Source organism: Emydura macquarii, unplaced genomic scaffold (assembly GCF_026122565.2).
Source record: "Emydura macquarii macquarii isolate MOO-44397 ecotype Brisbane River unplaced genomic scaffold, CSIRO-AGI_Emac_v2 contig_2834, whole genome shotgun sequence".
NCBI lineage: Eukaryota > Metazoa > Chordata > Testudines > Chelidae > Emydura > Emydura macquarii.
The window spans coordinates 3,481,357-3,508,824 of NW_027132971.1; the positions used below are offsets into that span (position 1 = coordinate 3,481,357).

The window sequence follows — 27,468 nt, forward strand, 5'->3', positions numbered from 1 at the left end:
CCTGCCCTGACCTTGGCATTTTCAAGTAGTTACCCTAGGCACGGATGGGTCACACCTTGTATGGCCAGTGGGTGAAAGTGAATTTAAAATATTGTCAGTAGTGTTTTATTCTCACTTTGCATCCGTGTAAATGCCTACACCAGCGCACGAGGTATAAGGCTGTAGAGAAGCAGGCCTCAGGCCTAGTTTTGCTCCGATGCATAGATGTGCTATGGCACCAGGTACTTCCTGGGTTGTGTCAGTCAGATCAGAATCTTAGGCTCTAAGGCCTGCCATGCAGGGCAAAAATGGCCCTTTGGTTTTTAAAGAGCCATACTATTCCACAGGAACCCGTGTTAACAGAAACACTATCCAAACCATGTTTAAACACAGGTTCACTTTTTCTCTCTTGTATGTATTAAAACTAAATTTAATTAGGCTTCTAGTTGTTGAGTTTATCAAGATTAGAGGGATCTTGGGCCAGGAATACGCAAGTGCACTCACAGTCAAACTAGTTCTGTAATAGTCCATTATTAAATAATCAAGTAATAATTACTAATATTAATATTTATTCAGCTAACGTGCATGGCCTAAAAAGCAGCCAGGCAAACAGAACCTGTATCCCAGCCTTAAGGAAAAAAGCATAAGGAACTGCACGAAAAAAACCCAAATAAAATCTGAGTCTAAAATATAGCCCTATAAGAATATGATAATCCAGAAGCATTTGCCTTCCTGCCTAGAAGAGGGTCTCCAGAATTTATTAGTGTACAGTCTAAACTAATGGACTACCAGAAGAGATTTAAAAAGCAGGTGTACCGTTTCAGCTGTTATTGAGCTTTTAGGACATTTATACCCTCATAGTAGACTTCAGAAACTGCCTTATCCAAAGCTCAACTCTTTTCTGCTTTTCTAGAGGCAGAACCTGCCAGCTTTGACAGCATAACACCATTAAAACAGATTACTAGATCCTGCATGGGTTATACTTAAAATGCTTTTGGCCTCATTACACCAACCATCTGCTCTCTTATGGCAGGAGTTCAGTACCCTGCTGGGATTTGTCTTCGCAGTGGGGTCAGCAGGGAGTTTCTAGATAAGCGGAACAGAATCTCTTCTGTAAAAATCATGTAGGGAGATGCAGGGGATAGAGTTAGGAGTGGGAGAAACATGAAAGAATAATTAGTTTGTGATAAATTGGTCCAGTACCCAGGGGACTGGATGGTGTCATAAAATTTGTACTCCATTCTTCAATCTGATAGCGACCTACTAGGTGAGCTTAGCCAATCTGTGCCTCAGTTTCCCCATCTGTAAATTGGGGATAGTAATACTTGCCTTCCCTTGGAAATGTCTGAGATCTCTGGATGAAAATTGCCGTATAAGAGCTAAATATTCTTTCCATAAATCCACTCTCTAAAACTGTTAAGCAGCTGTAAAATGAAATTTCTCATATTGTATTGCATTTCCAGTGCCTGTTTTTTTAAAAGCTTCCTCAGTTATTGTTTGAACCTTGCTGCATGTTTGGAAAACAAAGCAAATTGATATGCTTCTTTGTGGCCTTTGATACATCAGCTACAGTACACCAAGTACTTCACAGCACATTTCACTGTACAAGATTTCTATTCTTGCTTTTTGGCTCTGGACAGTTGGAACTAATTGAATCACGTATTTACAGTGGCAGAGATCAACAACATGCCACAGCTCCATAGGTTCTGTACTATGCCCCAACCTTTAAAAGCAGTCTCTGGGGAGAGTCAACTCAGTGTGCTAGGCCCCCCATGGGCTCACCACTACAAGGATAGGCCACACAGCACCCCCCAACACTTCTTAGACTGAGTGTTGGGCTCCTGCAGTCTTGTTTCTCACTGTACGCTTTGCCCAGCGAGTCCTACTGAGGTAGGCTCCTGTTCAGACTTGTAATCCCCTCAGGGAATCAAGACAAGGTGGGTGAGGTAATATCTTTTATTGGACCAACTTCTGCCCCAGGAGGAGCTCACACAGAGCTCTTCTTCAGGTTAGCTGTTCTATAGTAGCAGGAAGTCCTTAGGTTAGAGAAGCAAAGGTTAAGACATACTTTTGCCAATATAGACTAAGGGCTCCCATGAGCCATGCTGCTGCAGGAACCATCTTGGTTTCCTCTCTCTGTCTCATGCTATTCCTTTTTGTCTTAGCTTCATGCAAGAGACCTGTCTCACTGTCTCTGTGGGTATATCTACACTAATAAAACACCGCTTGCTGGCCCAAGTCAGCTGACTTGGGCTCACAAGGCTCAGGCTGCAGGGCTATAAAATTGCAGTGTAGACATTCAGACAGCTTGGAGTCTTGTTTCAGAGCATGAGCTCCAACCTGAGCCCAAATGCCTATACTACAATTTTATAGCCTAGTCCCTGAGTCGGCCAACCAAGGCCCTGCCCTGGTGTTCTGTTTCAATGCAGACATATCCTGTGAGACAGCTCCTATCACCACCTCCATCCATTGTTTTCCTGCTGTAAAACAATGTTAAATTCATATGTTCAGCCTGCTGGAAGCCTCCCATTGAAGTGTCAATTGTTCTGTTCTTGGGGTTTCCATTGATATGGGATGGTTCCAGCCTGTTGAACAAACCATTTGTATCACCCAGACAGCTTTGCCCCAGGAGCAGCGTTTTAACCTTCTGCACCCAGTGGGTAGGAACAACAAGGTGAAAGGACTATCTGACTGTTCCATAAAAAGATTGCTGACAATTCCCACTTTCAACAGATTAAAAACAAATTCCATAACATGCACACTGAGGGGAAACAGACATACAGAAGCTGTTGAAAAGGGTTGACAATAGGAGGGTTTGCTGAATTAAATATTTCTTCGGGCTTACATGATATGTAAAAGGCACCTCTCCAGAACTCTATTGGCCTTTGACAGCCATATTTGTACAACCAAGAATAGATCCTGCCTAAGAGACTGACTTTACCTACAATTCAGCTTCCCATCCCCAATCAGGTGGTGCTAAGAGGGTAAATCTAGTTCAAACATGTAATTACAAGTTATGGGAAAGGAGGCTAGAAATATGGCCTGACCTAAAGTCCAGGGAAAGAGGACCATTGACTCAAATGGACTCTGGATCAAGCTCTGTGTGTAAAATTTATACATGGTCCAGGGTTTTCAAATCCCCCATAAATTTTATCCCTGCCTTTAAGCCCACAGTTAATTTTTAAAATTGCAGAGCAGACATTCAGCTGGTATAAATCAGCATAGCACCACTAGTGTCAATGGAGCTACACTGAACTTGTATCAGCTGAAGTTTCTAGCCATTCTGGTTTTAAATAAAAAGGCTTCCAGATAAGCCCTGATGCATCAGTGCTTCATAGTAGCCAGACAACCTCAAACAGTGGTTCCAACAGATGAATGAACTTCCCCTATCATAATAGGATGTCGACTAAGTCCTACTGATACAGCCTCTGGGAATCCAATGGAACTGCCATGAAGCCAGTCCAGCAGTAATAACTAAATTAATAATGCCAGTTTAAACATTACTGGAAGTTTATTGACATCATTCGCTATCACCACACCACCAATTCAACCATAAACTCCTTTATTAAATCTAAAGGCACTATTTGTACAATTGATCTAAATAGGTCTAAAAGGCTAAATAAGCGATGATTACACCTACAGAGTAACACATTCATAAGTATTTGAACAGAATATTTCTAAAAGGATCAGTCCCAGGGATAGCCCTCTCCTCCTGCCTTGTTCTAGTATTACCAGATAGTATCTGATAATAAATACCCTTTGAAAGCCTTATATACAGCAACTAACAAGTGATGTCCTAATGACTGTTGTGTATTGCCTAAGTTTCCTTAGCAATAGAGTTTAGCTTGTTGCCATAGCAATAGAGTTAGACTATTAGGGGATATCTCAGCCAGTCCTGGCTGGTTTTAATGTTAATTCAATAAAGACACTCCCGGTGTTGCATTTCTCTCTGATCCTGGACTGATTTCTCTCTGAATACAAGCAATTAAAAGGAATTCAACATAACAAAAGCGGCAGTGGAGGATGGGATGGACCTGTGCTGAATCGGCAAAAAAGTGAAAGTCAGTGTAAGAAAAAAAACCTTTGCTGTTTTGGGGGCTGGGCTGTTTATACTGATGGTTCAAACAAACTAAAAAACAGACTGCTTTGTTCTGAAGAGAAGCAGACAGAAACAAAGCAGTGCTAGTGAATGGAAATCACCAGCAATTGTGTGTGAACGACCCCAACACACATGAATAAAAGACACTAAAAAGGACAAGGAAAAAAAAAAAAAAAAAAAAAAAGAGGGGCAGCAATGGCTACATTTACTGGGCCCCTGGGACCTTTTGATGAGACTGGAGAAATGGAACTCATACTGAACAGTTTCAGTTTTTTGTCATTGCAAATGAAATTACAGATGCAAAGAAGGTGCCCATTTTCTTAAGTGTTGTAGAAGCTAAAAATCTATACTTTATTGTGCAGCTTAGTGCACCCTGATAAGCCAGACAATCTGACAGAGAAAAATGTGCCTCCAGGATTTTCACAAAAACCTCTAGTAATTGGAGAGATTAGGTTCCACAAAAGGAACCGAGAAGAAAGTGAAACAATTGTGCAATTTGTAGCAGCTCTGAAGAAGCTTGCTGAGCACTGAATTTAATGATGTGTTAAATGATACGCTACGTGATAGGTTAGCATGTGGTCTGCACAATGAAGCAATACAGAAACACCTATTGATAGAGGCCCAGCTCACCTGACAGAAGACAATTGAAATTGCAATCTCTATGAAGCTGGCCGCAAAGGAAGCCCCAACAGCTCCGTGCATCGACAAAAGTGTCTAAGGTGTCACAAGAACCTACCCACAAGACAGTGGGGAGCCGGGAATGTTACCGCTGTGGAAAGTTGGGTCACCATGCAACAGACTGCTGGTTTAAAGACCTAGTGTGTCGACAATGTGGCAAAAAGGGACATTGAGTGTTCCTGCAAACACAAGTAAGTGAAACAGAACAGGCAAACCAGAGAAACAGAAGCCTGCTGTCCAGATGACCAAAAAGGAAAGTCTGCATGCGGTAAAGCAGACTCAGGATGATCAAAGTGACACCCAGTCAGAAGAAGTGCCACTCCAGGTCTCGTCCGTCGCCGTTGGCTCACGAATACTGGGTAACCCTGCTGTTGGAAGGTAAACCTGTATGCATGGAACAGGACACTGGTGCAGCAGTGACAAAAAATTGTTCTGAAGACGTACACTGGAGAAGCTGGACCCATGTTGGGCACTACTGATGTTAAGGTGGAGTTCAATGGGCAGACTGCTCAATTGCCACTGTTTGTGGTGGAAGGCAATTACCCAGCCTTAATGGGAAGGTCATGGCTTAGGAAGATCCAGCTGAACTGGGCAGACGTGCACAGGATGGCTAAAGAAGAAACCGGTCTGACAGCTGTATTAAAGAAACATGCTGCTGTTTTTGGGAGAGGACCTGGGAAGTATGAAGTGAATCACTGTGAAATTGAACATTAAGCCTGACAGCCAACCAAAACATCTGAAAGCAGAATTGTGCCATATGCCATCAGGCCGAAGGCTGATGTGGACGTGGAGCACCTGGTCAAAAATAGAGTCTTAGTACCAGTTACCCAAAGCCAATGGGCAACCCCAATCATTCCAGTATTGAAGAAAGATGGCTCCATTTGGATTTGTGTGGATTTTAAGGTCACCGTTAACCCAGTGTTGTGTGCAGAGCAATACCCTCTTCCCTGTATTGATGACCTCTTTGCTGGTGGACAAAAGTTCAGCAAGATTTATCTGAGTCAGGTGTGCATCTGTAAATACATCGATGAAAAGTCCCAAGAGCTGTTGATTGTTGTGTCACAAAGGGCTGTACCGATACTGTCACTTGCCCTTTGGAATAATGTCTGTTCCAGCTTTGTTCCAGAGGGCTATGCCTGAGTGGCTTGCCAGGAGTCCAGTGCTATCTTGACAACATCCTGGTCACTGGCAAGAATGAGGCGGATCACCTTAAGAACTTGGAGGCTGCCTTCCAAAGACTGGAAGCGTATGGCCTACAAGTCCTCAAAGATAAATGTGAATTCTTCCAGCTCTGTTGAATATCTGGGACATGGATAGATGCTATTGGCCTTTGTAGAGCTCTTGCAAAAGTCAAGGCTATTGTGGAAGCTTTACCTCATCAAAACGTAAGCCAACTTTGCTCTTTTTTAGGGCTATTGAACTATTCTGGAAAGTTTATTCCACAGTTAGCAACATCTCTAAAACCAGTATGTGAACTCCTTGGCCAGAACGAGGTCTGAAAGTGGACTGAAGCCTATGATGTTGAATTTAACAAGGCTGAATTCGCATTGCTAAATTCAGAGGTTCTGATGTATTTTGATCCTCTCTTACCTTTACAGTTGACTTGCGATGCCTCCCCTCATGGAGTGGGAGTGGTCATGTCACACATTATGCATTCAGGAGAGGAAAGACCCATTGCTTTTCCCCTCATACACCTTAAGCAAAGCAGAAACTAACTATGCCCAAATTGAATGTGAAACACTGGGAATCATTTTTGGAATTTGGCAGTTTCACCATTACTGTTTGGATGGAAATTCACACTTCTCACTGACCATCGACCTTTAACATCTATTTTTGGACCACGCACAGGCATTCCACCATTGGCTGCTAGTCGTATGCAATGATGGGCATTGTTGCTTTCCACACACACACACACACACACACACACACACACACAGTCAAATATTGGAAATCCACTCTGCACTGCAACACAGATAGTCTCTCAAGGCTGCCTTTACCAGTTAATCAAGATATTGGCCAGAAAGAAATATTCTACTTTGAACAGGTAGAGAACACACCCATAATCGCTACTCAAGTAACGAAGGCAACTTGCACTGACCCAGGACTGTCCCAAATATGGACCTAGTGATGCATGGAATATCGCTACAGGACTCAGATCTCACCCGACCTTCTTCCGTATATGTCCAAGAGGGTGGATTTATCAGTCCATTCTGGTTGCTGCTTGTGGGGATGTGCATCATTATTCCACCACTATTGAGATCACAGATGTTAGAACAGTTACTTTCAGGTCACTGTGGAATAGTGCACATGAAAGCAATTGCATGAAGCTCCTTTTGGTGGCCTGGCCTGGCGAGTGCCATTGAAGAGAAGGCAAGAGCTTGTACTTCATGTCAGAGTGAGGAATGTGCCTCAGTTGGCACCCCTACACCCATGGGACTGGCCTGAAAACCCATGGCAGCATATTCACATTGATTTTGCTGGCCCATTTGAAGAAAGCATGTTTCTGGTTGTAGATGCCCATTCTAAATGGCTGGAAGTCTCTATAATGCCAGCCACTACTGCTGAAAGCACTATCCAGAGACTGCGTGAAATCTTTAGTCATTTCAGTCTGCCAGAACAACTTGTGAGCGACAATGAACCACAGTTCATCTCTCAGGAGTTTGAAAATTTTATGAAAGCAAATGGGACACAGTGCTGAAGTGATCTGATGTATCATCCATCTACCAATGGATTAGCTGAAAGGTTTGTGTAGATGACGAAACAAGCTTTAAGATCTGCAAGGGGACATTCGTCCATTCAAAAGCATCTGGACACCTTCTTACTATCCTACTGAAACACACCTCATGCTATGACCAAAGCATCCCTGGCCTTTCTAATGATGGGGTGACAGCTGCGCACTTGCTTTGATCTGCTGAAATCCAAAGCACGACAAGTTGTGCAATGTTAACAGCAAAACCAAATAATCAATGTGCACACCGGGCAGAAGACTTTAGTCCTGGACAGTCGGTCCTAGCTCGGAACTAAATGGGTCCCTGCTACAGTCACCAACCAAACAGGACCTGTTTCCTACAGTGTCCAGATTGCAGATGATCTCACTTGGCGGAGGCATCTAGATCAGTTGTTGCCAGGTCATACATGTCCCAAGAACACATCTCCAGTTCAACTGCCTGACCTCACCATTATAGGTGAGATATCTACTTCCCTTCTCCATCCACCTCTGCTGCACATACAGTCCCCTCCCCCATTTGAGCAGATACATCCCCACCTCATCCTCCTCATGAGCTATGAGTTCTGAGCCCATCGTTAGACCTGCCCCAAGAACACCAGAAGTCTGCTGTAACCCACCTAGAGAGAAGGCTGTGTCAAACAGATGATCTTCAGCTAGGGCAAACAGAAATTAGTGAGAAGGATCTATTATTTCATCTAGTCCATTCCTTGCCAATGAAGGACAGCTTTGATGTATGTTTTCCCAGTTCTTCATCTAGTTTCAAGCAATGGGACAGCCATGATAAATTGCTTAAATTACAGATCATATCATTTGGAATGTCTCCCAATATTCTGCCTCAACTTTCCTTTTTTAATTCCATTGTTATTTTTACCCTTCAAGAACTCCTCTCCCATAGCGTTTACACCTACAGACACCCGTAGGCAGTTGTACATCCCTTAAGTTGTACGTTCCAGCAGCTACAACAGCACAGCTACGCTGCTGTACTGCAGACACTTCCTACATCCTTGGAAAGAGTTTTTCCATCAATATTTAATCCCCACACCAAGAGGGGGTAGCTAGATTGAGGAAAATTCTTCCTTCAGCCAAACTGCTCCTACAGTGAGAATTAGGTCAACCTAATTACCTTGCATAGGGCATGACATTTTTCACAGCCATGAGCTAGGTCAATCTAATGGTGGAGACCAGGTCTAATTGTTCTGTATTAAGCGGAGCTGTTCAGCAACAGCAAGAATAGAACCACAGGGCTGTTACAATGCCCTCCCTTCCCCCACTTCCTTGGGAGATTGATCAAGTTCAGAGACAGCAAAAACACATTTCTAAGAGAAGCTAGCAGACAATTTTTGAATTTTCACTAAAAAAAATTCCACCTTTTTCCACCCAGCTCCACTTCTAGGTTACTTGAGACAATTCAGCTCACTCCTAAATGTTACGTAGTCCTTGTTATGAGCCCTTTCCCGCCCTCACTATTCAAGTATGAAAACAAGTTTCAGGTCAATGAAACAAGATCTGGCTAGGCAGCCACTGCTCGTTTAAAAAGGGAAAACTAAACTTGCCCTGTTTTCTTCCTAAGGCGTGTCTTTGCGCCCCACCCCCAACCTCTTGCCCTGCAGCTCTCCCACGCTGACGGTGCCCTGCACACGGAAGCTGCTGGGAACATGGCTGGTGATTTAATTTTGCTTGCTGCAGTATCCCTTCTTTCTGCCTGCCAGCAAAGTAAGACCTGTGGGGTTTGGGGGCCGGGGTTGCAGGGAGGTTTCCCTAGATATCTGTCCAGTATTCTAGGATCTTTTATACAAAACTAGTTCTTTTCACTTGAGCTTCTGGGAATTCATAAACGTTGTCCCCCCACTGAAGCATTATTTACCTTCTCGGTCATCTAAAGGGGATTTGATGCCGGGAGACAGATTACCTTGCACTAGGAAAGGGATATACAGTTGTTCCCTTATGTTGTGTGTAGATTTGTGGGATTGTTAAACTTGCTAGAGTTTATAAGTAGACGCAGACTCACCCTTCAGCTATGTTCTGTGCCGGCTTTGTTTTTTTTAAAAAGACACTTGCATAGCTTGAATCCTCAAAAGTGCAAACTCCTAAAAATCACAGTCATGAAGTGTTGAACCAAAAGTGCTTTTAAAAACGGTTTCCCCAAGCAGATTGCAAGGTATTGACTATCAGAAAGGAGAGAGGAAAAAACCTATTAAGTTACATAGCAGGCAATTACAGCATGTGAACGTTCCATAATATCCTCTCTTCAGGGTGTCCTAAATATATAGATTTACTTTATCCACTGTGGATATGCCTTTTAGAGTCACATACAGTATGTGGCTTTCCCCTACTTTGCAAACTATAGTTGATGGCGAACTGGAGAAAGAAGAGTGACAATTGTGTGGTATGGTACAGTAGCTCTATCACCCTAATAATATGACAGCATTCTCAACACTAGCAATTGTTTTCCTTCAGATAACATGGTTGTGTCTACACCTGCAATGGGATAATTTGTGAGGGTACCAGCATTGCCAACCCCAAATGGTTAAAATCATGAGTCAGGCTCACCAAAAATCATGAGATTATGTAAAAACAATAGATTTGGTGTTATCTGCTTTCTGCTTTGAGCCTTTATGGTGCACTGGGGTCACATATTGAAGCTTTCTCTAAGAATGAAGGCTGAAATCACTACACAGCCACTTGACTCTAGGAGCTGGGGCTTTAAGGAAAACAATTGTCATGAGTCATGCCAAAACAATGAGAGCTGGTATATGGACAACCATCAGACAAGGAGCAGAGGTTCAAGTTTACAGCTTTGTCAGTATTTGTAAGCAGACAGCTGTCTCTCATTCTTGGGTTGCGTGTGTCATCTGTGTGGCTCTCCAGAACAACCTACGTGGCTTTTAGCCCAGTGTTTATCTACTGTGACAATATGTACCATGAGCTTTTGTGAAAGCTCAGCCAGCAGCAAGGGCTGCTGGGCTTTACACTGTTCAAAGTGAAAAGAAGAGGAAATGCAACAAGGAAGGGCAAAGAGCCACTGCCTAAAAAAATTAATAGATTCTGAAAGCTCTAAAAACATAGGGGCTATGTCTACACTAGAAATGCTACAGCAGCACACTAGGTAAGCTGCAGTAGCTCTGTCTTGTAGACACTACAGCAACAGAAAGGGTTTTTCCCCTCACTGTAGTATATCACCCACTAAGGGGGGGAATTATTAGATGGAGGAAGAATCCTGTTGATCCAGTGGTGTCTACACAGGGGCTTAGGTCAGTTTAACCATGTCACACAGAGCATGACATTTGTCACAGCCCTGAGTGATGCCCTTATGTCAACTTAAGTGTATAATGTAGGCCAGCCCAGGGATGGTGAGGTTCCACAGAGAAAAATCCAGCCCTGCCCAAGCCTCCGCTTTTTGTTGAAGTAGCACTGTAATGTGTTACAACCAGTTCAGGTGGTAGGAGCAGCCCATTATCGGACTGTCTGACAGCTGTCAGCAGAAGACTCCTAGATGTTAAACATCCACCCACAGTGGCCTGTTTGCGCTCCTGTTTACCCTGATAGGTCTGTGCTGGAAATGAACAACTGGGCAATAAGACCCCTCCGCAGCAGTGCTGGAAACCATGCTTCACCTTCCAACAATTTGATGAGCAGTAAGACAAGCTTTCAGCCTCCCAGAATAACATGGGTATTCAAGGAACCAAACCAGGCCATGGATTAAGCCAAGCAAGGAGTGGTTTGTCAGTGATGGAAGGAGCAGGCAGAAGCCTGGCAGGATTTTCTGTAGGAGAGGGAAGGGGAGGTTTTACAGATGCATTAGAAAAGCTAGTGGGTCTCCAGCATGGAGTAAATTTGGGTCATGGCTGCTTGGAGAGGATCATGTAGAGAGGTTAAAACACAGGACGGGGACACTATGTCTAAGGGACAGCCTTATTTGATGCCTAATATCCTTTTACCTGCATCCACTCAGGTGCTATGATGAGGCATCTAATTTGATGCAAAGTATGTTTTTCAAATCAAGACTAGTTTAAAGGTGATAGAAATGTCTGATTTGGCATTGTGCATCAGTTTGTACCATGCATAACACAGTTGAGGGGACTGGTCCCTTGAAAATGAGCTTCGTGCTGTATTTTGATAGTAAGGAGACCATCTTGGTACATATGACTGCCAGCTGAAGTCAGAACACTAAAAACCAAATCAAGCACACTTCTTAGCTGCCTCAGATATGCAGAGTTAAACAACCTGTTTATAGCAGAGGGGAAACTGGGTGAGAAAGGAAATAAGCTTGCTCAACTTGTACCAGAATCTAGTGGTTAGAGTTGCTTGAACTCATGCTGGATTTTAATCCAAAGAGGCTAAACTAGGGTGTACATAATTCTTTGCAAGCAAATAGAAATGAAAGCAGTTAAGGCGAAAACTGTTTGCTGAAAAAAGAATGATGTGAGAACTTGTTCTGCCACCCATCCTCCTCAAATCCTTGGTTAATGCATCATGTCACCTATTGTGTAATTCAAAGCATCTAGCCCAATCTTTTCTTTTAAGATCAGAGAAGTGATGTAAATTTTCTACAGTTTGGGGGGGGGGGGGGGAAGTCACTACAAATGGTTTTCAAAGGAAAAAGCAACTTTTTGCATCTGCAAAAGGTATCAAGTTACCAAAATTGTAGTCAGTTAGATAAAAAGTTACTTGCTTTTTTCAATGGGCATATAAAACCCAATCTCACAATCCTGAGTTAAGCAAACATCCCACTGATTTTGGTGGAAACTTTCCTGATTAAGGGACTGCAGGAATAGGCCCACTGTCAGTGCAGGATGATCTCAAGTTTCTGTATTTTGGCTCATGGTGAGTCATCCCAGTGTAACTTCACTGAAGCCTCTTAATCCAAACAACTATTGGAGGATGGAAACCAAATAGCAGCAAGTGTACACGGTATTATTACAGCTAAAGCCTTGTCTATACTGGAGCACTGAATTGTTTCCATTCCAGCTGGTTGTACTGCACCAGTTGAGGCAGAAAATTCCACACTAGCCCCCCTTAATAGGTTGAGGTTTAGGCCTGCATCCCTCATAGGGTTGCTCTAGACACAATATCTATACTGTATGGCCCTGAGCATGTCACATGGGCTGCAGCTGTGTGCTGATTGGGCTGGAAGTGGCCCATGTGCCACAGCTGGAGAACCACTGCTCTAAAACTAATTCAAATAGGATAGGCTGCTTCAGCCAGTTAACTTCCTTTATTTCCTCACTCAAGAATCTTGTCCTCCTGGTAATGCCCCCGTGGCTCAAAATATAGCCAGGGAACCAACCAATTGTGGTTTGCTGGCTGCAAATGGCAGCCCAGTGAAACAGGTGGTTTGTCAAATCGGCCTTGCAGCTGGTGAACCAAGTGAGACTTGGCAGCTTAGTGGCAGGAGGAGGATGGGAGCATTTTGAGTGGCTGGTGAGGGGGAAGCTCAGAGAGACCTTATGAAATCTTTTCCCCCTGAAATATTTTTAAAAAATGTCCCTCTTGTCCCCTTAAGTGCAGTTACCTCTCACATGCGCTTCTTGGCCTTCTCTAAATGCCACCCTTTCCCTCTAAAAGCATTCTGGGACAGCGAATCATAGCTCTGTCATCAGCTACAATGTAAGGGGGGGGGGGAGCATTAAGGGAGGTGGAGAGGCCTGTCTAGTGGGGGAACCTGCACAAGGTCTGGTAATCCTGCCTTACAGTGAGACACTTAGGAAACTCCATCTAGTTAGTTTATCCAGAAAATTAAGGGGTGACTTGATCATGTCTATAAGCACCTACACTCAGAAGATCTGATGGCAGAGTGCTCTCTCACCTAGCAGCCAGAGGTAGGACAAAATCCAATGTTTGAATTTGTCCAGCTTCAACTTCCATCTGGGAACAAGGTGTTCCTTTAAAAAAACAAACAAAAAAAACCAGCAGTGAGGGTAATTAACCATCAGAATAATTTAACCAAAGTCTGTGATGGATTTTTCTATTCCTTGAAGGTCAAATAATCTTCAAGGCAACAAGAGTATCAGGTCACTCCTGAACCTTTTGCAGAACACTATGTTGTCCCTATCACATGGCCACCAGTCTGATTTTACTTTTCTGCCTTTTTAATTTTGTATCAAGTAGGACCTTGCCCTCTGTCAATCTGACCATTTTTAAATAGGATTCATGTTTCTGCTCTGAAGGTGATAGTGAAAATAGAACACACAGCTCCATAGACTTTTGCACTAACAGGAAGTATTCAGCCTATTTGTAATAATAATACAGATGTCTTTAGATCACATAGCACTTTCACAGTAGATCTCAAGTACTTTACAAAGGAGACAAGTAGAACTTCATTTTATAGATGAGGAAACGGAGGCACAAGACATGGCTTGCCTAGTCAACCTCTAGATCCCAGATCTCCTGAGTCCTAGCTCAGTGTGCTAGCTAGAGGGCCCCTCAAAGGGTGTGGCTAGCTGGCACCAGGGTGTGCACTTTAGTGTGGGCAGATAGACATGTGCTTTTTCTGCTTGAGCTAGTGTTCTAAAATAAGTTAACGCCAGGGGAAGAGGGGTGTCACATAGGTGGCAGGCTGCCCGAGTATATAACTGGGGGCATGGGCAGGTTTGTACTCAGGTAACTCAGTCCAGGCTACTCCTAGCTAGGCTGCTATTTTTAGCATGCTAGCTGGACCAGTGCTAGCCTATGTCTGTATTCCCACCCCAGGAAGCATGTTTCCAGCTGCAGTGCAATCATACCCAACATTACAGCAATCACTGTCAATACAAAATGAATAGCTATGGCTGGACAGACATAGTGGTGGGGATGGGGGTTGGTCTAACCCTTGCCTAATGTATCAAATACATTTAAATACCCAGCTCACTTCCAAAACATGTCATGTTTTCTCAGAGGTCATACATGATTAAAAATTAAAACTACTGTATTACAGCACATGAAAGACACTTGCAGGACCTTAGTACTGGCTCCATGCTCTGGGATGGTTTGTGTGGTGGGGTGAATTCACTAGTACAATGTATGCAGGGATGTCACATGGCACAGGAGCTAACCAGTCTCCAGTGCACTGGGACTTGCCCAAGGAGGAACAGGTGCATAGACAGCGTTAGCTACTCAACTCTCTTGCTTTGGGGGGCATTCAGCACATAACTGTAAGGTTGCTGAAGAGGGTTTTTGTAATAAGGTTTAGGTCACCTGTGAAGCTAGCTTGTGAACTTTTACAGGAGAAGCTAGTGTAGCCACAAGAGCTGTTGGTCCTTTTCATTCACATTTAAAGGCAAAACCTGAGGAATTAGGATTTCCATTTGAAAAACTGACAGTGGTAGATGATTTACAGGGCCTGCTGCTTTTCTGAAAAGACAATAAAAGCTTTTTAATCCTTTTACTTGCAGGTCATTTTACCTGGCTGGTAGGAAAATCAAGAAAGCAGCATAAGATCATGCCCCCAGCTGTCACCGGAACACCAGAATTTGACAGAGTATTTCGTGCACAGTAAGTTCTAGTGTCATTAAAAGGGTGGCAATGAGAAACTTCTTATTCGTTTAATTGGACACTAGAGAAGTCTCATTTAGCCATTCAAGTGTGAAGTGAGTTCTCTTTAGGGTATCTATGATCTTCTGCTGTGAGGACGCAGCTTAACTCAGTGACCACACACACACACGAGATGTCTAACAATTTTGGGCATCTCCACAGAACGGCATTTGCTAGGACTTTGCACTAACCTGAGACCTTGCATGACTCAAGGCTTCTCTACCACTTGTGAGTGATTGGGTCTACCGGTAAGAGTAATTACATTGAACATTGCATGTTCATTGGGCCATTGAGAGGAAATTCAGTCAGTATGTCTCTGAACTATACAGAGAGGTTCCATGTACTTTTTCTTTCTAGTTCAACATTCCTAATAATATTCCTAACAAACATTGTGTTTGAGTGAGGTATCTTTGTGATCAAACACTCAAGGATTTCTTTAATTTTCCACAAGTGTGCAAAAGCAATTTCAGTCCAGAAGAAAAGGGGATCACAGAAAGCTCATATAGACAATAGACTGTGGCTACTCAGCATACGTAGAGAAATGGAGTAACAGATCAGAGCTGTTTGATATGAAGGTGCTGGTCACAGCTTTATAGTTAAGATTGCTTTGCAGTTTTTTTGTTTTTTTTAATTTTTTTTATTTAAAGCAAGTGTTCAGCCTTTTTGTTTTTAATTATTATAACATATTCCTGAAATTTATAGCACATCTGTTGTGACTAGATTGAATTTTTAAGGCTATACATGTAAATTGGCTAATTAATTTGAGTTAAAATTGAATAATGAGCATTTCAGAAACTTATGCTGGTGAGTCACCTATTTTTGTATCCCTTTAGCTAAAAATGGTTTGTTACAAACACCAAACTACACACCCACATCACACTCAAATGAAGTAGATATAGGCCAAAACATTTAGCAATCATTAGATATATACAGTGCAACCCACTTAATTCACTCACAATAGTTTACTGAAAGCTTCAAACATCACATCATTTAGCTTCCAGCCTTTATTTAGGTTTGGTTGCTTTAGCATAGGGACATAAGAAACTGTCATACTGGATCTATCCAGTGGTTCATCTAGTCAAGTATCTTTTCTGAGAGTGACCAATACCAGATGTGTCAGGAGAAGGTGGTGCAAGATGACCCATAGTGGATCAGTGGACAGTTGTGGAATAACCTGCCCAAGGAGGAAATGTTTCCTTAGACCACTTCATTTAGAGATCTATTTATGCCCTGAAGCATGAGATTTTATATGCAATGTAAGAAGAATTTTAAATGATCCTACCTAATGTAACTGTAGCATTACTGGATAATAATCTCTAGCTATAGAAAGTTGCCTTAAGTAAAAAAAAAACCAAACACACTAAAATTTTGAATGAGAGCAAAGGAAAAAGAACCCAAAGAACACCAATGTGATATTAAAAGTCAGCTACAGCTATAAGAAGTGTTTTTAAGCCATTGCTATTGTTGTAATCATTAGAAGTTCTACCATGTGCTTGCCATGCTTCGTCATATGGATAATCAGACCCAGGGCCTATGTCAGTCACAATGATAGGAACAGAATTGTATATATTAGAAAAATCTCACCTTTTGTCTTTTCAAAAGTGCTCATCGTTGGCCTGTGTCTGCTCCCATAAAAGCCAAAGATGCTGACTTCACTAGAAACTGTATTCAAGCAAAGCTGAGAGCTTTTGACTGTCCCACCCATAGTTCCTTTCTTTCTCAGATAACCTTATTACTTTATTCCACAGCCAAAACTGTGTGGAGTTTTATTCAATCTTCCTGGTTGCCCTCTGGATTGCAGGCTGTTTTTTCAATCAAGGTAAAACAATTGTTATTGTGGCCTGATATTATATCAGATAATCTAGTTTCATCTGTATCCTGAGGTTCATTAGAGGTCCTTTTATTGGCTTTAAATGTGTTACCTCTTTATGTCACTGACTGCCCCTCATTCCTGTGTTATGCAGAAGAGTAAATAGAGGCTCTTGAATGATCATGGTATTTTACTTCTGTCCTACCAACTTTTATACTTTTTAAACTGCACCTTGATGTATTTCCACTGACTTCATTAGACTTTAGGTCAGACTGATACATTAGGGCTTCCCCCGAGGAACCCAAAATATGTATCCAAGGGCAGAATTTAGCCTAAGTACTCTCCCATCCAATACCTAATGCCACTAATTATTTCAAAGGAGTGTTCAGAAGGTTAACTTGTTAATCTGTACAAAAACCTGTGCTGTACATTTATCATTAACAGTGGTTTTTATTATGCTTCTCCAGAGAGCACACATACAGAGACACCCACCCACAGCTCGGTTCACCAACCTAACTGCACCTCCCTTCTCCCAGGGAAGAACTACAGACTTTCCCAACAGCCCCCTTCTGCTGGGAATTGCCTGGCTTTGTAGTCCCAGTCCAGCTTGTTCCTCCTCAGCTGGGCTTCCTCATTCAATCAGGGGATCATTTAGCCCCTTTCTCAGTCTACCGTAACCTTTTCAGGGCAAGTTTGGGATGAATACCCCCATCACATGGATACATAGACCGATTCTTGCAATAAGAAATGCAGGGATATTGTGATTCTGCGACATCCCCCAATTGTTCTCCCACAAATACAATGTGATCAGTGGAATAAGGTAACTGCAGCAAGGGTGAATATTCTGAAAATATATACAGTAAAGAAATAGTGATATGAATGAAAACTAGATGGGCCTGGTTCCTACCCTTGGATGTCTACTGGACAAAGGCAGGCCACAATTTTTATATGAAGTACATATGTACCAGGGTTTGCACAGGCAGTCTTAATTCTGGCATTTCTTAACTTTGAGTACTTGACTTCGCAACCTTAATGTTATTTTAACACTTGTATAATCACACAAATATATTAAAACATTAAGGTTGCAAAGTCAAGTACTCAAAGTTAAGAAATGCCAGAATTAAGGCTGCCTGTGCAACCCCTGGTGCCTATGCATTAGGATGTAGTCTTTCGTTGCATCACCATTAATTTTTCAACATAACCCCCACCTCATTCACTGCATAGACTGGATGGTGCTCACCGTATCAATCAACTATGCAGCATTGTTTTTTCTCCTCATCATTTAATGTGCCTCTCCAGGCTGGAGAGTGTCCAGTGCGGACAGCATCTTCATTGAATTTAGCTGCTAAAAATCTAAAAAAAAAAAAAAAAAATCTCTACAGAGCATATGAAGTGCAGTTTTTCAAAGACGTATCATGTGACCAAATACAGGCAGATTTTTCCAAAGGACGGCAAAAGGCACATCTTCGATACTAAGGCCACCCTCATTGCCACATTTTAAGTCATTGCTTGAAAGTTTGGGAGGTGCTAGAACTGAACTTTCTTTAAAAAGAATTTTTTTTAGCATGGGCAAAACCACCAAAACCTTTTCCTAGCCTCATTCTTGGAAATAAAAACATTTTGATTGAAATTTTCCCAAAGTCTGCCTGAGACTAACACCTAACAGAAAATTTCAGCCAAAATGTTAGTTCTACAGCTGTTTTCAGTTTTATAATGGGAAGTGTTGGGCAACTTTAATAGGCAGTGCTATCAACCTTACCTGTAACGTTTATCATTTTAAAAAACAGATTGAAGAACTCCTGACTCACAGAACTACGTAGAATTTAGGCTTAAAATCCATTGTGACAGCCCAAATGAAATGGGATTATCAATACCCACTTCATCTCTGGGGAGGGAACAGAGCCACCGCATGTCATCTGGTAACTATTGCTCAAAAGAGGTCCAAAATTGAGTGCATCAAGATTAGAGTACATTGTCTTACAATATGATAATAGCTACAATACTACTTGGTGGTATGGTGCCTTGCATCAAAGGGTCTCAAAAGCACTGCAACAGGAAGCGCCCCCCCGAGGTAGAAAATGTATCATCCCTGTTTCACAGGGCACAGATTGCTGAGAGCTTGACCTGGACTTCAGTGAGATTGTGTGTGTTTGCTACCTCTCACTAGCAGGCCCTAAGGCCACATCTACACTGGAACAGTTGTACAACAGCAGGAGAACTAGTGTAGACGTGGTCTACAAATGCTCAGGTATTTTCAGCATCGTGTCATGAAAATCTGCTTAGGTTTTGCAGATCTTCAGATTTTAATCAGTGGTCAAAGTAGATTGAAACAAGAGCGGGAACTCTGCCTGTATCAACTGAGGAGGAAACGGGCAAAGCTGTGGGAGACCAAGCCAGGGAGAGAAGGGGAAGAGCCCCCCTTTCTCTTTTAGCAGAGGAGGGAGAGCTGCACCCTTCTTACTTTAACCCCAGGACTTAGCACAGCTGGAAACAGGGAGCTGAAAATACCCTGTCTACACTAGCACTTACAACAGCATTGTCAGCACAGGTGAAACTGCACCAGTGCTGGAAAGGGGTGGGGGGAGGGGAGGGGATCAGAATGAGAGTTGAGCAAATAATTGATTTTTCAGTTTATTGGCCTAACCTAAAACTCAGTTGGGGGAGGGGGAGAGAATTATTTTGGGTTAAACAATGTTTTGTTCCAACCTGAAATTGGTTCCCCCCCACCTTTCATTTTAATATGTTTCGTTTTCATGTTTCTTTTACCCACCCTCCCCTTATGGAAAAAAGTACATCCAGATATCTTTTGAAACAAAAATCAATTTAGATAATGTCTAAACACCACTTTTTACTTTTTCAATTTTTCTTTTTTGCAGAAATTATTAAATTCAATCTAAATTTGCACAAGTTTCGGCTGACCCAAAACTGATTTTTGGGAGCAAATAAGCTATTAGTCTGAAATTTAATATAAAATTTAAAAAATATAAATCCAGAGTAATGCCATTTAAATCAATAGAGAATTGCATGGCACCAGTGTAAGCGAAATCAGAATCAGGCCCTTCGAAAAGGCAGAAATGTTTGCTAGCCAGTGGTACAGCCACCTACTCAAAGATCTTCCTTTTGGGAGGAAGAGTGTGATGAAAGGGGCCAGAGTAATTTCCCCTTTAAATTATTTTTCCAAGTCAGCATGCTCAAGAAGGGTCTTCTTCACTGACATCAGTGTGGACTGTAGAAAAAAAAATTCTCCCTCCCCCAAATACTTAGACTAAAACCATAGGGGACTTACCTGTTGCCCAGACATGCCCAGTACAGGACAGCATAATGGATTCTAGCAAGGCTGACCAGCAAGAAATCAGAAAGCTGCAGAAACAGATACTGCAGGTATTTAATTTCCTGTTTAGTTCCTCGTGCTAGAGCTGGCTCACCCAGGATGGTGTAAAGGTATCGCAGAGCAATAGGGATATTACTTTTGTGAATAGTGGGGTTTTACTGATTTCAGGTCATAAGCTGATTTAGGTCTATCTTACTGATAAAAGGCTCCATAAAAGGGAAGGAATAGGGCCACACAGTGCCCTCTTCCCCAAACATCAGTGACTGCTATCACAGTAGGCCAATTCCAATCTCTCAATACCAGGGTAAATCAGGAATAATTCTGCTTCAATCCATGAAGTTGCATCAGTGAGAGAGATCAGGCCCCAATAGCTCGAAGTTAACTGAAGAGCTGTGAAGCTAGTTGGCACCAACCCCATAGGTGGGGGACAGCGATACTTTCTATCAGACTTTACTCCTTTTGCCTCTTTGAAATCTAGCTCTCTTGCTGTTCAGTATTTGTACATAGAGATAAAGAAACCAGGACTCCACAGTGCACAATATTTAGACTCGTCATCTGTGTTTCCTGGCTTGTTACTACTATAAGCTATTCACACCTTGCTCGGTTTACGCCAAAAACGTTGGATGCTTCTCCTTGAATTGTGATTTCTCTAAATGGGTCCCATGGTGTAGGGACTGATCTACCTCTTACCTTCACAGCTAAATCGAAAGAGCAGTTCTTTAGGTCATGGCTGAGGCTGATGGAAAGGCAGCAAACGGCAGCGCTCCAAATACAGTAGGCTTGTGAAATGCAGAAGAAAAAAAGGTTGCTGCTTCTAGTCCGTTAACTTTCTGGTACACTAATAATCAGCTAGTTAAACAAAGGAGGGACTGGAATGGCTTGTGGGTAAAAGCCCAGAACTGGAGTATCAAGAGATTGATTCTACAACTAGGTCTAATATTAACTTCCATGTGATCATTGGCAAGGTACGTCTTTTCTGGTCTTCAATTTCCTCCAGCTGGAAAATTGGGATATTTTACCTACCTCCGAGGGATATCACATTAGCTTAATTCATTATAGTGTGTACCATTCTCTCACATCCTTGGCCAAAAGATGTGAAATAAATACAAAGTATTATTAACAATAAAATAAGTAGATGAGAGTCTTCTGTTTCAGAAACAAAAAGTGGCTCTTCACACAAAGGGACTGAAATGTCTGTCAAATGCCAGGAAATCCCTGGGACCACAAATAAAAATATGACAGTCCAATCCTAATTTTGCAATTCTCCACTAACTTTTTCTCCCATTAATATCTTTTTTCTTCAGAACTGGCTGCCCTTCTGGGTCTGGTGTACATGTACACCCGTCACAAATACTTCCATGGATATGCAGAATCTGTAAAAGGAAGGTAAGAACGACCCACCGTCTGCACTTTGGTTGAACGCTCCAGGTTGTGGTCTGAAGCTGGGCTTACAGCCAACAACGGGTAGTGAAAAGTGACTATAATTGAATGCAACATGTGTAAAGTGTCTGCAGGAGGACTGAAATGAAAACACTCAGGGAAGGTGCAGCAGAAGCCTAGGTTAACGTGTGAATGTGCTACAGGTCTCGAGACATTAGGTTTAATAGTCTCAGTAATGCCTTGTGGGTGCCTCCTTTGCACCACACAGTTCAATAGAGTTAGCATGTGTGCACAGAAGAGCCCCAGAAATAGAACCTTAGAGCTTTGCAGATCAGGAGTGCACCACGTAGGAAGACTGCCGAGGTAAAGCTTACACAGAACCTGCCTGGCTTGTACCTTTGCTAGCATTTCCTCAGTTCACTAGTAGTAAGATCACTGTGTTAACATTTATTATGCAGACCACACAAAACAAACAGGAACCAGCAAGCAAATTTGGCCTTGTAGCTAGAGAATCTTTCACCAAACATGAGATAAGGAGGCTTCCGATAAGCACAAGTTAATGAGTGTTAAGCTTAGAGTGTTTAAACTACTCTAAAGGCTTGAAATGCATAAATGTGTAATAGCTTTGGAATCCATGCAAGATCTTTCCACCGGCCACTCTCCATTTCAAAATCTGGTGCTCCCATTGATTGCACACAGGCATGCGCGCACACACAGATGAAAGAGGAAACTAAGTACCATATTATCCCAGATATCCTCATCTTTGAGCTTTTTTAGTCTTCGTTCTTCTAAAACTGAATTGAGTATCTAAGTAAATCAGACAAGGAAAAGACTAAAACCTCCCCACCCCCAAGACATTTACAATTAAAATGAAAAAAGCACTTCACACCACGTTTGGAGGGAACAATCCTCCTGTAGCAGAGTAAAGTGAACCTCCTGCCTCTTCCCTGCCATCCCTCTGGCCCTGGGTATTTTGAAGGGCAGTTAGCAGCCCCATTTTGCAAGGTTTCCTTCCTGATCTTGTGAAGGAGAAAGATTCCCTAAAATTAGCCCTCTGTCCCCAGTCAGATGTGCAATTTTCAGGATAACCCTCTGAAAAACCAGAAGATTGTCCTTTAGCTGTGATCTCTAGGAGGGATTACCACATTTTGAAATTAAAATGGCTTTTTGTATTCACTAAATAAAAAAACATTGTTAAGAAACGTTTTCTCCTCTGCACTTCTCTGATCTTCAATTATAGAGTCTGCTTTGGTAATGGAACTCAAGGAAACAAAGCTAGTGCCTAGTTCCATTGTTTTACTGGGTTTGCTCTTTGTTACTTGGTGAAACACTTTTGGGGGTTATTTAAGCCGAGTGTAGTGCTGCTCTCAGGGGCCAGCCTGCCCGCTCTGGAAGATGGCGTTATTCACAAAGGCCCACATCTTCCCGGTGCCTAGCTGCCATTGAAGTTAATGGGAGTTAGGTATCTAAATAGCTTTGAGGATCTGGGCCAAAGGGCCTGTTTCTGCAATCGTTGCTCATGACAATCAGTCCTTCCATTCAGTGGGGCTGTCCATGGAAGTACTGCTCAGTAGAAGTCAGGAGTGTAGACTAGGGCCCAAAAATGTACAGGCCAGACAGAGGCAGGACTGCCCATGCTGCCCTGTCAATAGGCCTCAGCCCGGAGAAGACAATCCGGTGTTTGTCCTCCTTACTGAGCGCTCAGCTATGACCGAGAACAATGGTGTCAGCTGTAACAAGGGTACCTGTCCACTAGAAATTGGACTGAGACCACCTACACACTTCACAATGAGCTACCCTCAGATGAATTTTGGCCATTCCCCATCTGACCTGCATTTGAACTGGTCACCTGCTGTAGACTTGAAAGGCTATGGACCCATTAGCACCCACAGCAGTTGAAGGACACACTGTACTTTTACAGTTAAGACTGCCAGCAGCCCAACTCCTTCTTCCTTATTGCTACTCCATTGACCACTGCTACTTGACTCCCAAAACAATCTCCCAACAACTGTCTTGCGGTGGCCTTGTAGCTCATCTAGCCAGTGCTGGCTTTTCCAACATGCCTCAGCCTGCGCTGGGACATTTCACTCTTTCTGAAGAGTGGAAAAACCTGTAGCTTAACTTTTTCTTCCCATTTTCACATGAATTCTACATTTTCTGCCCATGGCAGGAACCAGAAGCACCAAAATATCATGAGAAAGAATATTCTCTTGGTATGTTCAACAATGCCTCCTTCAGTGAGTACTGATAAGCTCAACTAATGCTGATCTTACACCGTGCCCAGGGCTTGGGAGAGCACTGTGGTCAGGAGGATTGTGCATAGGGCTGTGAACCAGGAAGTCGAGAGTTAATTCCAGCTCTGACAGGGACTGTCTCTGTGACTGGGTACGTCACAAGCACCCTCTGCCTCTCTGCAGATAACTGGAGATAAGAAAAATATTCCCCTACTTGCCTACCACACAGGATGCTTTGAGCCTCCCACATGTTCCCATTGCAGCTGCAAAACCTCACAATTTTGCGCACAAATTGAGTGACACCACGTTAACACACAGAGCTAGTAGATGAACAGTATTGTGACCTGAACAGACAAACCTATGTTGTAAGGCTGGAAACTGTGCACATAATAGGTGCCCACACCTTTTGGGCAGTTCACCTTTTACCCAGGACTTTACAAGTGGGCAGCCCACCTCCACATCTGCAGCAGAGCAGTGCCCACCTGCCAGCTTTGTCTGCAGGTAAGATTTTCCACATTTTCCTGAGAATTAATAATTTTTGTTAACTGGTGACGGTCACAGGGTCCACTCACCATGAGCAACGCCTCCTGCTGGCCATCCTGGGGATTAGCTCTGCTGGCTTGCACACTCCCTCTGATGTTTTCTCCCATCTTGTTTCACTCTGCTGCCCCACTCACTCCTGGGTCTGCAGCTTCTTCTTTATGGCTTGGTCCTCTGGTCAGGTCACTAAAATCCTCTTCTTCCAAGGAAGTCAGTCTTTCCAGACCCACTGTCTGGCTGGCACCACCACACTCTTACCGCTTCCGAGAGCCACCCTCTAGATTGGGTTCCAGCCCAGGAACTCTAGAACAAGCAGCCACCCACAGTCCTTGTACAGCCCAACCACTTGCTGCTATTGCCCTGGGCTTTTTCCTACCTAGCTAGCTTCCCCCCTTCCTGGGCTTGGCAATTTCTAACACCCACTGCTCAGGCCTTGACTATAACTTACTGGCCTGCAGGCTTTTACCACCACAGCAACAACCCTCCCTCACCCAGCTGCCTGGCTTTATACAGGCCCTGCCTGTTCCTGCCCAGGTGAGCCTGTCCTTAATTAGCTGCCTCCAGCCTAAATCTCCCCTGCATGCAGTCTAATTAGCAGATTGGACCCTCCTGGCCTAATTTAGCTCTGGCAGGGCTAGTGTGGGGGAGTCCACCCCATCACAATGACATTTTGCCATTCCCACACCAGTGACTAATTGTTCATGCTCTGATCAATCCCAGCCTGGAACAAATTGCAAATTTTCACACAACTACCTGGGGGGGAGGGAGGGGGGGAGACGGGACATTGCCATTTTCAGAGAGAGGCCCTGCAAAAAAATCACTTTCTGATGAAAAAGTCATTTATTTTTCAAACCAGTTTCATCAGTGGCTCATTTTGATCCTGCACAGTTCTGACCAGCTGGTGTAGACTGAAAAGTTTCAGACCAAACACAGCCATGTATATCTTGTAACCATGTTTCTTTCAATTTTCCTCCTCTAGGGTGACAGGTTTTTATTGGAGTTTGATGGTTCTGCTCTCACTGATGGCCCTGGGTGCAGCTGGAATTACCAATAGCTTTCTGGATGAATATTTGGACTTTAGCATCATAAAGAAATTACACAAATTGCGCTGATGATTATTTATGTATAAATAAATAAAGCAGATGCTTTCCCTGGCTGCTAAAAGGCAGATGAGCTGCATCATGTGGAATGAAAGCATCCAGATTTCTTTATTAATAGTCCATTGCAAGGTAAAGGGCATGTCTTTTCTGACATTTTGTTTACACTTTTTCTTTCCCGTGCTACAGAAAGGCAGGCACAAAGAATATAGGGAATGTGTCTCCAGTTTTTGAGTTGCATGTTTAATGAACTGGTCTCATGTGTACAATATTGTATAACAGCAAAAATTACACTGAACTAAGAAAATGTTCATCCATTGAGTGGCTTATTTGAAACAGTTGTTGCAAGTGACAGCTATCTGACCCAGTGTCCTTCAGCTCTGCCCATGCTGCTGGATTTGTCCTGCTCTGCATTGTGCTTGGTCGGCACACAGAGAAGCACGAGGTCCCTGCACCAGTCCTACAAGTGACACCAGCCCTGATGCAGGAGAGCATTTAAGTATGTGTTTAAAGTGCTATCCTGAATACACAGAGACTTAAACACATACTTAAAGTTAAGTACATGCTTAAAGTCAGTAAGACTTACGCATGTGCTTAAGTCCCACTAAGCACCTTTTCTGAATCCGGATGCTTTCCTGATTTGGGGCCTCTCTTTGGGCAGACCCATGTTTTTGCACAGGGCCCTCCTGAAGTCAATGGGACTTCATGAGGGCACTGGGGTCTGCCAACCTGCAATCAGTTGCAGGATCAGGACCTAAACCAGACACAGGTAGGCACAGATGCTAGTCCAGCAATTGAATGTATTTCATTGTCTCTCAGTAAAGCACAGATGGTTGGTGTATGGGAGAGACTAGACAAATGCTCCAGCACAGCCAAAGCTCACGGAGAGTCATAAAATAATAACGAAAACAAACTGACTGTGAAAATAGCTTTCAATAAAAGGGGCGGGGAGGAGAGAAAAATCACTGCCTAGCTGGCTTTCAGAGCATGGTGTTGCGGGTGAATTTAAACAGCACTGAAGAAAGAAAAAAGACAAAGTTGTTAAATGTCTAAATAAAGTTACAGCAGAATCCTGATTGTTCAGTTTGGGTGACACCAAATATGTTCAGATAAATAGGAGCCCATAGGCATAGAGTCCTTCTGGCACACATGGGGTTTGGCCATAAATACTATCTGCACTTATAGGTCTGGTCATTCAGGGTTATCAGTGGTGTAGAGGGGCTAATCCAAAGACCACTGACTTTAACAGACGCTGTGTCAGACCAGTAATAACCTTCCACATGAAGGTCAACAATCAGGTTGAGGCTGAGGAAGTCCACAGCCCTTGTAACTAGCTCGCATTCCATATTCTAGCATTTGTGGGGACTGAATGCTAGTAATGAGGTTGCTAAATATGTGTAGCCAAAGATTTAAAATTCAGCATCCTGCATGTGCAAAGGGTAGGGACCGTTATGGTTGCAGAAGAAACTATGATGATGAATAGTCTGGCTTTTGCGCTTTTAAAGCAGACTTGCCTTGAAGCTGCTGTGGCCAGAGAGAGATTCCAAACAGCACAGCTCCAGGGAGAAAACGGGAGCTACAGGGCCTGATCCCACACCCACTTAAGTTAGTGAGAGTCTTCCCATTGACTTCAGTGGGCTTTGGATTTGGCCCACTAAGAGGTAAGAAAAAAAGACAGAAAAATCTGTCCTCCCAGCAATGATGCCTCTTGACAGTCACAATCAGAGGTGATGCCTCCAGGAAATGTGAGGATGATGATGGTTGGGAACCAAATTAAATCATAGTAATGAAGTACTTGTTAGAGGATCCACAAGAACATCCTCAAGCAGTGTTCAGGCATGCTAAATCTTAGCCTTGAATTGCATTGATATGTTTATAGAGAACCTGTCATCCCAAAGACCCAAACCACTGTACAAACAGAGCAAAGTGATACACCAACTATATGTATACACCAATGAAATGCTGCCACCTCTGGGATGAAATACAGCAGCTGTTTAACAGCACAGAGCAACAGTGCTAAAGGAAAGACATGGGACCAAAATTATGAGAGTTACACACCTGCTTACTACAGAGCTGAGATGGG

The 27,468-nt window shown here is 43.0% G+C and overlaps 2 protein-coding genes across 2 annotated transcripts in view; one reads left to right on the forward strand and one right to left on the reverse strand.

Annotated features, from left to right (window-relative positions):
* SETD7 (SET domain containing 7, histone lysine methyltransferase) overlaps positions 1 to 24,752 on the reverse strand; it is a 77,236-nt gene extending 52,484 nt beyond the window's left edge. Inside the window, exon 1 of the mRNA XM_067568012.1 lies at positions 24,321 to 24,752. The gene's annotated coding sequence lies outside the window, so the exon portion shown is untranslated. The remainder of the gene's footprint in view (positions 1 to 24,320) is intronic.
* On the forward strand, positions 9,099 to 26,400 carry MGST2 (microsomal glutathione S-transferase 2). The gene is made up of 5 exons (XM_067568015.1): positions 9,099 to 9,197; positions 14,855 to 14,954; positions 16,742 to 16,812; positions 21,439 to 21,520; positions 25,268 to 26,400. The coding sequence occupies exons 1-5, from the start codon at positions 9,140 to 9,142 to the stop codon at positions 25,398 to 25,400; spliced, it is 444 nt and encodes a 147-aa protein (XP_067424116.1). The 5' UTR covers positions 9,099 to 9,139; the 3' UTR covers positions 25,401 to 26,400.
* Positions 26,401 to 27,468: the final 1,068 nt, after the last annotated feature.

Coding starts and splice junctions, on each gene's coding strand:
- MGST2 (XM_067568015.1), top strand. CDS start 9,140: ATGGCTGGTGATTTAATTTTGCTTGCTGCAGTATCCCTTCTTTCTGCC. Junction 9,198..14,854: donor TCTTTCTGCCTGCCAGCAAA/GTAAGACCTGTG, acceptor TTTTACTTGCAG/GTCATTTTACCTGGCTGGTA. Junction 21,521..25,267: donor GCAGAATCTGTAAAAGGAAG/GTAAGAACGACC, acceptor TTCCTCCTCTAG/GGTGACAGGTTTTTATTGGA.